Source organism: Cygnus atratus, chromosome 4 (assembly GCF_013377495.2).
Source record: "Cygnus atratus isolate AKBS03 ecotype Queensland, Australia chromosome 4, CAtr_DNAZoo_HiC_assembly, whole genome shotgun sequence".
NCBI classification, from domain to species: domain Eukaryota; kingdom Metazoa; phylum Chordata; class Aves; order Anseriformes; family Anatidae; genus Cygnus; species Cygnus atratus.
The window spans coordinates 62,794,855-62,808,565 of record NC_066365.1 but is presented as its reverse complement, the minus strand read 5'-3'; the positions used below and the strand labels follow the sequence as shown (position 1 = coordinate 62,808,565).

The following is a 13,711-nucleotide window of genomic DNA, read 5'->3' as shown; positions in this document are numbered from 1 at the left end:
ATTCTCTTGCTCTGACTGTCTGTCAGGCAAAAGACAGTCAGGAGGCTCTGACACCTTTAAGTAGGAGCTTCATCCCCATAAGCCATGAGAACAGATGTGCTTGTGAAAAAGACAAATGTAACCTGCACTGTGGCAGGAGAGGTATTACCAGCAGAGAGAGAGAGAAGCAGACGTTCAGTGTGGTGGGAGGTTTGCTAGGAACCTCCCGAGCAGCCTCACTGCTCAATTCAGGTGTAAGGAAACAATAACAGGAAGAGATACAGAGGACTCCAGCTATGATCAAAAGCCTAGAAAGAACTGATGGGGAAAAAAGGAAAAAAAAAGATTACAAACAGCTCAGCTTGTTTAGACATACAGAATGAAGGCTGAGAAGAAACCTACAACTTTAATTTATGCATACTGCAGGGGGCAAAGGGGAAGAAAAGGAAGACATTCAACTCATCCTGTGAAGTGGGTATACATTACTCTTAGTATACATGAATGCATACATTACTGTTAGTCATGTATAGGTATATATTAGTAATATGTTAGCAAGGTATATATTTCAGCAGAGTTGAGATGGAGATCAAAAGGAGTTAACTTTCAGAGCAGGGAGGTTTTGTATTTCAGACTCAAGTTTGCTTAGGGGAGAAAAAAAAACGTGTGCACCTGCCTCTATAGTGTACTAGGGTTGGTAAACTGTTTGGTCCTCTCCCTACCTGAAGGTCCTACCCGTAGGACACCAATCAGGTACAGCATTACTTGCAGACATGGCTCCAACCAAATACATTTGCAAAAACAAGTTTTCAGAGTGATATGACTAAAAGGTAATAAAATATGGCAACTCAGGTGTTTGGCAAACATTTTATAATTTTTATATAAAAATCTCAGTAAGAAACCAAGCAGAATATCTGACGGAAACATCTGCCTTACAACAAGTTCAAAAAAAAAAAAAAACAACCCACAAAAGAGAAAAAAATAAAGGAAAATTCCAACCCCCCAGAATCCTCTGTAATTATAAACCAGAATACGAACAAAACACTTAAAATAATCTCAGATTGTTTGGCAACTCGTCACATCAGTACAAGAGACACATTTGATCATAAGAAAAGTTTAACTTTATATACAACTTCACTTGAACATTTGCTCTTACCAGAGTTAATATACATTAAAAAAAGATTCTGGCAACAATACCAGGTTCTATTTTTAATACCTGTGTATAAAACGTAACATAAAATGCTGAAGCTCTATCGTTAGGAGAAGTGACATTTGATTTCAATGGGTTCTTCTTTGTTGAAATAGACAAATACTGAAAGAACAGGTGTTTAGTTGCAAAATAAAAGTTTGTTTCGTTTCAGGGTAGAGTTGGCTGACTGAATAAATCTAACCTAGTACAATTTATTTCTTGAGGTTGGTAGTAAATTCACGAGTGAAAATATAATCCAGTAAGATTACATTTTAAGTTTTATACTTCGTCACAAATGTGAACCGAAAGGAGCCAAGTCCCTTTCACTATGCTAAACTACTTTAATGCATGCGAGAAAAATACTTTACCAACTGTCTGAGCATATTTTAGAGAACTTCAGGTTTTAGACAGCCCCAGGAGAGTGGAGGGAAAGTTTCCTACTGACATCTGCATAGAATGTAAAATATATAATTAAAAAAACCTAAGGTATATACTAAAGTTTACAGACCAATGCTTTCCATATAATAAATAAAATGTCCATCATTGATTAGATTCATACACAGAGTAAAATACAACCTATTTTTACAAGTTTATGTACAAAGTGTATTAGTAGGCCAAGGGTGCCTCGTGGGTTGGAAGCATCTGCATTAGCATGTCACATTGGGTATCCCCAACTTTCCAAGTCAGTGATAAAATATATAACTACTTTGTTTTTCATTCAGATACAAAGTAAACTTATTTTTCATCTGAAATAAATGTACATAATATTCTGTATAAACAATTGTTTATAAAGCTGTTTAAAATGTAACTTAGAAGTACTGCATCGATTAACTTAGAGCTCTGAAACAAGCACGTGCAAATCCCTTTGCTTTAAAAAAAATAGAAGCACAGATTTTTTTTTTCTTCCTTTTGACTCTTCCACGAAGAGTACTAGTTGGTAAAGATTATCGTTTAGCTTTCTTTACCGGTGTCTCCTCTGTTTTCTGCTGGCCTTTTCTCCGTACTACTGTTGGGCTGCCATCCCTTTTACGCTTGGTAGACTGCACCTTTAACCTAAAAAACATCATAATTAATTATTTTAACAATGGTAGGATCTGAAAAACAAGAAGGGTGGTCAGGCACAATCCTGTTTAGAGGACGGAACTTAACTGCCCATCTCTGATGAATTATCAGGATATATTGTTTAAAAGCTTACTACTATAACATTATAGTTTTAGTTGCACGGACCCAAGAGAGTCCCTCCACACTTCCATCACATCTTAGTAGGGTACTGCATGCTAGTTCTGTATGATGGAGGATGCTCCAAATGGAGAATCTGGGGCTAGAGTACTCCTCCTTCCTCTTCTCTTTTGGAATGACTTGTGGATAAGAACAGAATATAACAAACTACGTTATCTGCTACCACCTCACAAGGATGGAATAGTAATAGTGGATTAAGCCTTGCATACACAATAGGGAATAAAGGGCAGACACCATGTATCCTTATCTCTGTTTAAGCATCTATATATAAGCCCACCACATTTCAGCTGCAACCAATTATAAGTGCAGCTTAAACTCTTGGCCACTCATAACCATCAGGTGAACCGTGACAGCTGATCAGTGCACAATACTCATCTGCCACTGTTCCCGACATCCAGTTTGAAAACATAACTCATACACTTCATAGTGGAAAACAACTGAATGCATTTGGCATATAGCCTGTTTTACAGGTAAACTACAAGATGGATAGCAACGTTTGTTGCTCTCTTTGGATTGTACACAGTGATCTCAACTTCAAAAAAATCGCACCAGGGAAGGAAGGAAAAGGAAGTATTTTCAGAACTTCGTATGAGGCCTCAAAGTTTCTCCTTTCTTACCAGTTAATCTTAGAAATATCTTCAAAGTTTTAGATCCATGACATAGCATGTTGCTTTAACCTGAACTACAGCTGCCCTCCCCTCTCCCCCACCCCATTCATGAAAGAACCAGAGCTCAAGTTAAAATATTGCTTAGCAGCATTTTCAAATTCTCCCAAGAGGTTTCCAAGGACACACACACACACACAGAAAATCTAGTCTTGCAAATGTTAAAGAAAGGAAGAAAAAAGGAAAAGCATAAACAGAAAAAAAAATCCTTTGAAAGCTTTTATATAAAACAAAAGACCAGAACTGAGCAACATTAAGACGGCAGTTCAGATTTTGAACCAGTATGTTACATACAAAGAAAGGATCGATGTAGTGGACTCCCAAACTAAAGTGGCTTTAACTTTCATACTTACTGTGTCAATGGAGAAGATTTACTAATTTTTGTATCACTTGGAGATCTTTTTTTCGCTGATAGCTTCTGTTGTTTTCTGGGAGAAACTGAACTTGGACTGCTGCCTTTAGAAGTTGCACGTGTGGTTGGCTTGCTGGGCTGCTTTCTGTAATACAAAAGAATGATGTATGTATATATAACAAAATACTTTTACCAAGTCACTTTCTTCTTGCATTCCAAGTGTGGAAAATTAAGACCGCACAGTATTTGCAACAAGTAAATCAAAATTGTTGAAAGAAACTGTGAAAAAACATTTGCATGCTTTGAGACAAAGTACCAACCAGAGACGTGTACTTTTGTACCAAAACACAGAATCAAGAAGACTGCTTTACTGACAATATTTAACAAATAACCAAGTAAAAATCCTAGTTTCAAATCTGCAGCAATTCTGGTACATAAATGCCCATGTTTGAAAAAAAATATCTTTGAGTACCAGCATAACAATAAAAGAAGCAAGGGGAACAAGCTGTGAAAGGAAAGGTAATTATCTTATCCAGTGTAAAGAAAGAACTCCTATTAGCCTTGGTATTCATCAGTTCAGAAACATGAAAAAGTGGTTATAGATATTTTTGTTGTTTCAGTAAATAAATGGAAAGCGTTTCCAAAAGCAATCAGAATGAAAACACTGATATCTAAACATTGATTACAATTTTAGAGTTAACTGTTAAGTGAGATAAAAAGAAGCCCCTTTACCTTTACTACAACAAAACTGCTGTTTATAAAGCAGTAAATCTTCACAGGTTTATATTAAAAAGACCGTGTAACTAATACCTAAAATTATAAATTCAAGAGTTTACTCTGTGAACAGTGCTTCAAGTAAGCCCCAAAGGCTAACACCTAATACAAAATCCTCAGGAAAGAAGTAAAGCTGGTGGATTTACAGAAATCTCACCACGAGCATAAAACAAAGCCTGGAATCCAATTTGTTCTGGAAGGCAGCTATGCAGATTAGAACTTCCCAAAACTGGTATTCTTCTGTGGTTCCACATAGCAAAGTCAAGAGGATGACCTCTATATAATTAAGTTTGCCAACAGAAAGGTATGTATACTGAAGAATGGCTTCTTGGAAGCATTCTTGGTACGCTGATCTTTTGCGGTAAGATTATTTTCCTGAGCTTGGAGATCACTAATAGATAAATGAAATCCTACAGTACTGCTGATTCACGTATTTAACTTGGATAACATTTGGAAAAAGAAATAGACATTGAAAAATGTATTTTTGCCTTGTTCCAACTCTGAATACCAAACAGTGAAAATGGCAGATTCATATCAGAGGTCCCTTTTTACCTATCAGAGTTAAGTGCTTTCAGACCAATCTTCTGAGACATCCCTAGGATGAAGACTGCCAGCAGGATCAATTCTCATCTAGCAAATTCAAGTGTGTCCTTTGTGGCCCTAATAGTTTCCCGTCTCCTAGTAACACTGAATCAAGGCAAAAAGCTTTGCCCCTCCTGGTTTGTTATTCACTATTAGAATGAGAGCTACCCTCTGCCATACTACGACCTGACTCCACTTCCAAATAGGACTTTCCATTCTTCATTATCGGAAGAAACAATAGCCTCTTTCCCCTTACTATGAAACCTCCCCTTTTGCCTCTTCATCCCTAGAGAAATGGTACTGGAATTAGATATGGAATTATTTGGTAAGTTCAAATCAATTAAAAAACAAACAAACAAAATCAAAGCAACCTACAACTGAGAACAACGTAGAAAAAAAATCTGCTGTCAGTGTCTCTACAAATGGTTACCTTTGAGCCTCTAATCTTGTGGCTGGTCTAGTTGTGGACCCAGAATGCGTTTCATCATCGTCCTCCTCATCTTCTTCCTCACCTTCCTCCTGCTCTCTTACTTCCTCTTCAGAAGATGTTAATTTCCGACGTTTTCTTTCTGGCTCCAGCGTTTCTGCCCATGTAAAATTTTACACATGTGCTATAATTTTCCAAAAGCCCTCCAAAAGGATATGGACACTTAGTTTAGAAAAGGTATTCTATTCACAAATCCCGTTTTAAGTAAGTATTTTTCCATTTCCTTTATGCTTCAACATTTTTAATTCACACTTGTTTGACTTAATCTTGCTAACACATTCACAACAGTTTACTTATGCAGCTCATAGCCAGAATTCATAGAAAATTCATGAGGCTTTATAGAAGCATCTGGGATGTAGCAATTCTGACATGAGATTACAGCAATTTACACATATTTACATAATATTTACACTAGCTGTAACTCAATGATTTTTCCTCAAGAAAGGAAAATTGAATAAAGCTTATCTTGTTGCTATCAGTATACAGAAAGGCACAGTAATATCTCCTCATTCTGGTAGGAACAGCACAGTTTCATGTTTTTACCAGTTTCCTCTGACTGAACCAGAGAACGCCTGGGCTTTCTCCCTCTTTTACGCACAGCCATATCTGCTTTCCCAGCTTCATCTTCCTGAAGAAATAAAATACAAGCAAGTAAGGCAAGAACAATTTAATTTAAATAAAAGACAGACATTTTTCATTACATACTGCTTATAGGCTTACAAAATTAAAATGCTTGCACTTACATTTGTTGTTTCTTTCTTATTTGATAAGTCTGTACCTAAAAAGAAAAAACAAAACGGAATCCTGAACTTCGAATCTTTTGCTACTCAGTTAAAAACCACAAACTTCTTTTGAACTCTGTCAACTTTGCTTAAACAACACAATGTCAGAAAACATTTAAAGTCTCTAAATTAGAATTTGGCTTGGCTTTGTTGTATTTTGTTATACACAGATTGGGACAATGATTTATTAATATTTTTTTTTTAAGCAGTAAGGCTTTTATAAAACTGATGCTATATTTATTACTTTGTTGCATACGCTTTTTTTTATTTTAATGGAAAAACAGAAGTTACTTATCCCTTTTAATTACTGTCAATCAATTACAGCACCACAGAAAAATTTAGCTTGGAAGGGGCCTCTGGAGGTCATCTAGTCCAGCCTCCTGTTCAACGCACAGCTAAACTCAAAATCTGATCTTACTGCTCAAGATCTTGTTCAATGCAATTCTGAAAGTCTCTAAGAACACAGATTACATATGTAGTCCCTCTGGGCAACCTGTTCCAGTGCTTAACTACACCCATGGTGAAGCACCAAGATGGCTGTAGCTCAAAAAGGCAACACTGAAAACCTGTATATATAATACCTAATACCTAGCATACAAATTAGGTGACTTCCTCTGTTGAAGTGGCCCCGCTTTTCAATTCAGTGCTTCTTACAGACTGGCTTGTGCATGTTAAAATACATCTACAAACCCTATGAACCGTGTTGTCCCAACCTGGCCACTCTCTATGGTAGATGGCTACTGCTTCTACTCTAACTCTGTGGTAAGAAAAATAATTTTATGAATTTTGAGGTTTGCCAAATGGAATTATCTGCAACACTGCATGGAAAAAAATCCCCAGCTGTGGAAGGAGAGTAGCAGCCTAAACAAAAGCATGTTTTTATACCTTTTTTCTGCCATAAAATTGCCTTTTTTTTCCCCTCCAAGAAAGCTTAAAAAAAAAAAAAAAGAGACCACAAACTCTAAATCCATCACTAATTAGACCAGTAGAGTAAGAACAGAAGAATGTCAACTCAGTGGATCAAAACCAGATCTCAAAGCAGAAACATATTCTAAAATTCACACAAGTGTTTTTTTGGAGTTGTGCTGTTAAAGTTATGAGGAAAAGCTTTTACACAGAAGCAAACAAAATGAATTGCAAAGATGTGTAACTACTTGATGAAGAAGCATAATAAAACATAGGGCTGTCCACTACATTAAGTGTTCTACATAAAATAAGTCTAATACATCAAAAACATTTTTTAATTCTGTTGTGTACTGAAGACATATACTTAAAATTCTGGTAAGTTTTGGCAAATTTATAGCAAAATATTTTGTGATTGAAGAAGATTTCATTTAACTATAAGATACCCTTTTTTTTTTTTTTTAAACATAAACAATCTTCCCTTTAGGATGACAAAATGTGGTACTTTTACCTCAAAGTATAAAAATAATTAGCAATAACAAAAAATCCTACCAACTTTACAGCAGCAACCACTAATTAGTGCAAAATAATTTCAATTTCAAGTTCAGCATCAGTTACTTCTACTTATTCAGGAAGAGTTTTCCAGAGAAGCCCTTTTCCACTGCTGAGCATGTACAGAGGAGAAGCATGCTACGGAAGGATGTTTCCTTCAGAAACCAGTTGTCTCCAACTGTATGAGTTGTCCTGACTGAAAACGACTTCTCTGCTTCCCATTCTGTATGTGAATCTGTCTCTGTCATAAACCCTTATACAAAACATCCCAAAATTACCAGACTAAATGGACTGCACAAAGGGATTCCACTTTGTTTTCCTTTCCCTGCCAGAGGTTTTCCAATCCTCACATGAATGCTAACATATGATGAAAAGTTTCACAAGATATTTCACCCACTTCATACACTTTATATTGCCTGTGACATCAACAGCCTTTTACCTGGAAAATGATATGTTACTTAACATACTAAATTAAGTTTTAAGTACACAGCCAAGTGTCTGTCCTTTTTAATAAAAAGCAAGCCAAAATGTAGTTTTACACCTTTCTCACATTCTTGTCTGTTCTCTTTGCAGTTGACAGAAACCAAGTACCACACAACCAGCTAGCCCTCCAGAGACAATTCTGAAGCATATGGATTAAAGCTGACATTTAAAAAATGCAGTGAAAATAGGAAATAGTCTATATGTACAGTGCAGCAAGATTAATGTCTCTGTAGAAACCTAGGCTTTTGGAAACTCCTGAAGGTTTGTTTTGAAGATTTGTTTTCTCAGATTTCTTGCATGAATGTTTGTATTTGTCTATAAACTTTTTATTTGTTTGTCTGCTTCATGAATGAATTTAAAAAAAATATTTTATGAATGGCCGTTACTAAAAAGACTTAATTAAAAAATCACCATCATTTGACCTCTTACATCACAGGTGTTTGAATAGGCAATAAAAATATAAAAATATCTCACTTTTTATTTGACTTCAGTTTGAAACACTAGCAGTATATTTCCAAGTAAAGTTAAGTGATAATCTTAGACAATGTTTACAATAGTTGTGAAAAGGGAAAGAAATATTCTCTCAAGCTGCCACTGACCTTTTCAGACTCTTATTGACAGATAATGTAATTAACTGAACATAATTAGATTTTTTTTTCCTACATGCATTTTAAAGCAGTTAATGTAAAAACTGTTACTTTGATATTCACTGTATGAAAGAAAATAAGTAGAAATGGCACCATGTGTCAAACACAAATTCTTGGGTAATATTCAGCAATGCATTACTCTACCCTTTAAGCTGTAGCCGCACTCCTGAAATTTATTCTCAACATGCTGCTCTTTTCTTAAATGAAAACCTCAGTAGGAATTAGGGACAAGTCTTCACTGTCCTGTTTACTCAGATATTTTCACAAGTTGATAATACTGACTGCCAGAGATGATGTTTAAGAAAGACCCATTTGACGGTCTTGAGCACCCCCTTGCATTTCTCCCATGATTTGCTTACCTGTTTGAGGACTTTTCCCTTTACTTGCAAAGGCTGGAGACTGCAGCTAGATTTTATAACAAACAAACAACAACAACACACAAAAAACAGGAAAATCCAGGTTTGTATTACATAAACACAGAAACTTCTTTCCATTCATTAGCAGAACATAACTGCAAGTCCAGAAAACACAAACATTCTAACCAATATGCAGAAAGTTTGTACCTAATGGCCCATAAACAAATGAAATGACAGTAGTTTCAGTAACCTGATATGGTAATTTACACTGGAAGTCATTACAGTGAAATATATTTATGAAAACTTAATTCTCAAAGATAAAAAGAAAAGTTTAGTGCAGTCACTTTATGTAATCACACACAGATTTGCAAGTTGTAGTCACCAGAATTTTGTATGTACTCGTAATACAGAAAAAGCTATATAACATTACATAATCTCCTACAACAAATGTCAACAAAATCCAGTTGCTTTCATCGTTACATGACTACACTAAGATGTCTATACCATCTTTGAAGTAGCAACAGATTCTCAATGCAACCTTGGGAAAACTGCCTTGCAAAGACAGTTATTCACTTTACAGAACCATTATCTCAAATGGGTGGCAAGTAGCTGTTCCTCCTGCAGCCAGCCTGTAACTGACTGACACACCTATGGGTCATCACTTGGAGGTGCAAGACAGTTCAATGGTTGAACTAGAAAAAGACAACTCGGTTCCAGTGCTGAATGTGCCAGCGTATATATATCCCAGAGGGGATTTGAAATGAGTTTTAATTCTCGTTTGAAACCAAAACAACACTTCAAATTACTTTTCATTAAATTGATATTGAAAAATAATGATTAGGAAAAAGATTTACTAGAATTTTGAAACAAAGTTTTACCAGGCCTGTAAAAGGGACAGGACCCTGAAAGGGCTGCCTGAAATGCATGGACAGAAGAAACAGGGACGAGAACACCTGCTAAATTCCCCAGACTTCTGACAACCATGCCAGCGTGTGCCTCAGCAGGCAGAACACACCAGCTTCAGTAAGTGTTTTTTCTTTTTTTTTTTTTTTTTAAATCATCTCTTTCCAAGCAATATTTCTATCCTCAATCCATTACTACCCAGTGATGTAATCCAACTGGACTGCAGGAACACTTTCAACAGAAAAGTTGGCAGTGACTGCACGTCACGTGGGTCTAGAAATCAAGATATTGCTGAACTTTAGTAGACAGATAGATGTTTCAGGAACTCTTAACTTACTATCAGTGTCTCTCTGTATTCTGAGTTTACTGTACACACTGTAATGTAGATAACTCAACTGGATGACACAATACTTTAAGATTTTAATAGTTAATATATGCTATTATTAAAACAGGCTTATGTAGAGAAGAAAATCTCAGGTTTTCTTTAGGCCAAAATAACCCTCAGCACAAACCAAAAGGCATGTAAGCATGATGAAATTCTGATCACATGCACACGTATACTGCTAGACAGTGTAACATTTGTATTATTTACGTTGCACTGTTTGATCCTGTTATTTGCCATGTTCAGACGTAAAAGTATATTTTGCTTACTGAACTCAGTTATATCAGTATATACTTTTCATAGTTTTTGTATGCTTAGGCTGAAATCAATTATCAAGCTTTCCATAAAATGTTTCTGAAATACCATTAACTATTAAACAGAAGAACGGCTCTTGAGCTAACATGTTTAATTGCACCCAAACAAAATAAAGGCACTTACATTCCCACTGCTCATATCAGCTTTTGACTCCCCACCTGAGGGAAGAAATATGAATTCAGAACTTGAATGTTACTATTTTCATTATTTTCCCACACAGGTGTTATGAATTACTTACCACCAGGCTGCGCAGCTTCAAGAGGGTATTTACGAGGCCTTCCTCTTTTCCGTTTCACTATGACAGGTTGATTTTCCTATGAAAAATAAAGGACAAAGGTATTTTAGTTACTGTAACTGACATTCAGCATTTGATCAATATAATATAAAGACTGCTGCTAACACAGTGTGATAGTAGCAGAAGTAATGCTTGTCTGTTTAAAATATAGGTGAGCCAGGTTCTGTTAAGAGATGCTGCTGTTTATAAAATCCATAGCTGAAAAGAAACAAGACAACTCCTGATTGTATTAAATTTTCTGTGGCTTGCCTCCAGCACAATGCATGCTTGAGAACACAATGCCTTTTGCAACCTCCCACCTATACATCCCACCATGTTTTTTCAGTCTTACAAGAACTCCAAACCTGGTATCTTCTGATCACCTTTTCCCACATAGTATAGGCTACATCTTGTAACAGCTAAGGAAGTGCTATTTAACAGTCAGTATCCTAATTATCCCAGTATACAGACTGGTAAAGTTCTTTATATACCTATATACAGAGGGCCTTTAGTTAAAAAACAAAAACTTTTAAGTTTAAACTATGAAGGACACCTACAAGTAATAAATACAGGCTGAAAATCTCTAGCAACAGACTCTTCTATTTACAAGAAAAGAGTGTAAAGTCCCTCAGTCTAGAGGTGTCCTGTTTTGTTTTCGCAGCTATTTATGGTGTTGGTGAAGTCAAAATTTTAATATTGCTGTCAGCAAAATACAAACCACTTGTTTTCAGTGTGAACCTATATTATCCCAATTAGTTATCACAAATAACACCACTCACCTCTACAGAATTTTCATTTGATTCTAGACTCTGCTTCATCTTTTCAGACATTTCCTGCTCGACGCTGGATTCATCTTCTCTCACACACACACAGGAAAGAAAAAAAAAGAAACTGTGCATTTTTGTTTTGTTAGACAAAGAAAAAGGTACAAGCCACAGTCTCTGGACTGAAAGCATCATTTCATTCTGTTGCCCTAAGTTCAGCTTCCCTATAAACACCCATCAGAAATTAACACTTTGCCTTGAAGCAACAATATGTTGGACTGCCAAAATGCTTCCCTAACACTAGATGAGTTAGAAGTGACTTTTAATTTAAGGTGAAAAAAGTTCAACAAGCAACTATACAATTTTCTCCCACGTTCCATGAAATAGGAAGCTGTAGACAGTATAGTGAGGATATAAGCAGTGAGCATACAAGCTCACTGCAGAAACAGCTTCAGATTTTTTTTTAAAACATGCTCAGTGGAGAGACAAAACTTAGCTCAAACTGGTATAAGGAAATGTACACTGTTCACACAAAGGCAGACTCTAGCTACATCAAAGTCATTATTAGCCCTGTGGACACATCATTTTTATAATTTTTTTTTTAAAGTGTATTTAATATGTCAATTACAACAGTGTAACTTGTAAACTCTTTCCTTGTTGTTTTTTCTATGTAAACAAATAGGACAGTTTTTGATTGTGAACGTCATGTTTCCTCCCACAATAAACCCTTACTTATTTTTGGTTAGAGTTGGAAGAAGCTGTTCTTCTCACATGTCCTGAACATGCTGTTCCCTCTGTCCAACTGTGTATTTGCAATTGGCTTCCCTACTCAGGCTGTATACTGAAGTGGATGCACGATATCCCTGTAACTCTTTATCTGGGTCAGGCTATCACCACCAGGAACATGAGATTTGCACTCGCCATTAAAAGAACTGAGAATAATGTATTATTTGATAGCAGTAACAGAACAGAAAGCAACTAGAGAATATATGCAAGTACTTGACTGGGACTGAATTTCTCATTGCTCCCAGAATCGTTCAGATGAAAGTAGCATTCAGTACGGGTTCAGTAAATTGCAAAGATTGTGTATTTTCATTACCTTTTACTTCCACAGCATTTCTAGGAAGCGTATGTGTTGCATCAATTTCTTTGGACACTTTTGCTGTATCACCTGAAGTAACTTCCTGCATTGTTTTGAAACAATATAGAAAAGAGCAACTTACTACAAATTAAAGAAATTGTCAGTTACCTGAATTTAAAAACAAACAAACAGTTATTTCGTAATCTCTCAAAAATGTTGATGCTGAGAGCCTTCATTAAAATCAATGGGTAAAATAATCCAAAATATTCTGCATGTACTTTTACAATGAACATTTGTTTTTTCTTAAGTTCTGGTTCTGACCTGGAGGGGATCTGTGCAAATCTAGGACTTGGGTCAAGTCTGATACCCTCTTGCTGATCTCAGATCAGTACAAACATAAAGATGCTGAACTGACTGGACAGCTGGGCTCCCACAGTGCTCCATGGGATCCTAAGTTCTTAACTATTGGGCAAATTGGTCCATCACAGATCAGAAGTATTTGGTCACTACACAGACATTGTGCACAACAACAGAAACCTCTGCAATTTTTTTTTTCAGTTGACTACCCTATGGAAACTTATTACCATTCTATATTCATTTTGCATTCAACACAATGCAAAATTAATTAACAGTTAATAATAGACATACCTCCTAAAGTAAACTGCTATAGAAATAAAAACTTAGACTTAAGTCTTATTTACATTGCAATTATAGAACATTAAAAAAGTGTTCTTCAAAATACCTTGATGTTATTAGGTTTTGTTTCGGAACACTGACTTTGTTCATCATCTTTTCTCACATCCTGAGCAATCGGCTGGTTGCCTGAAAAACCAACAACAGTTCAAGCGTTTAAAAAAAAAAAAGTGCCTTGTGTATTTGTCAGATTTTGATGTTACTTTTATACCAGCAATACCATTAGTGCTATTGGAAAGATTTTGAAAAGCAGCATCTTATTTACAGAACTACAAACAGGAAGTTATGCTGATCTCTCTTTGAATAGGAACA

The 13,711-nt window shown here is 35.9% G+C and overlaps 1 protein-coding gene across 2 annotated transcripts in view; it reads right to left on the bottom strand.

The window, feature by feature from the left end:
• Positions 1-834: 834 nt before the first annotated feature.
• Positions 835-13,711, bottom strand: part of BOD1L1 (biorientation of chromosomes in cell division 1 like 1) — a 35,337-nt gene continuing 22,460 nt past the window's right edge. Inside the window, exons 15-25 of one of the 2 annotated variants that reach the window (XM_035547284.2) lie at positions 13,449-13,528; positions 12,725-12,809; positions 11,641-11,717; positions 10,826-10,901; positions 10,711-10,745; positions 8,991-9,036; positions 6,008-6,042; positions 5,808-5,892; positions 5,208-5,361; positions 3,423-3,566; positions 835-2,218 (exon numbers count right to left, since the gene is read on the bottom strand). In XM_035547284.2, the coding sequence (XP_035403177.1) occupies positions 2,110-2,218; positions 3,423-3,566; positions 5,208-5,361; positions 5,808-5,892; positions 6,008-6,042; positions 8,991-9,036; positions 10,711-10,745; positions 10,826-10,901; positions 11,641-11,717; positions 12,725-12,809; positions 13,449-13,528 (926 nt within the window). In that variant the 3' untranslated portion in view covers positions 835-2,109. The remainder of the gene's footprint in view (positions 2,219-3,422; positions 3,567-5,207; positions 5,362-5,807; positions 5,893-6,007; positions 6,043-8,990; positions 9,037-10,710; positions 10,746-10,825; positions 10,902-11,640; positions 11,718-12,724; positions 12,810-13,448; positions 13,529-13,711) is intronic. The other variant, XM_035547285.2, reaches the window with a different exon arrangement.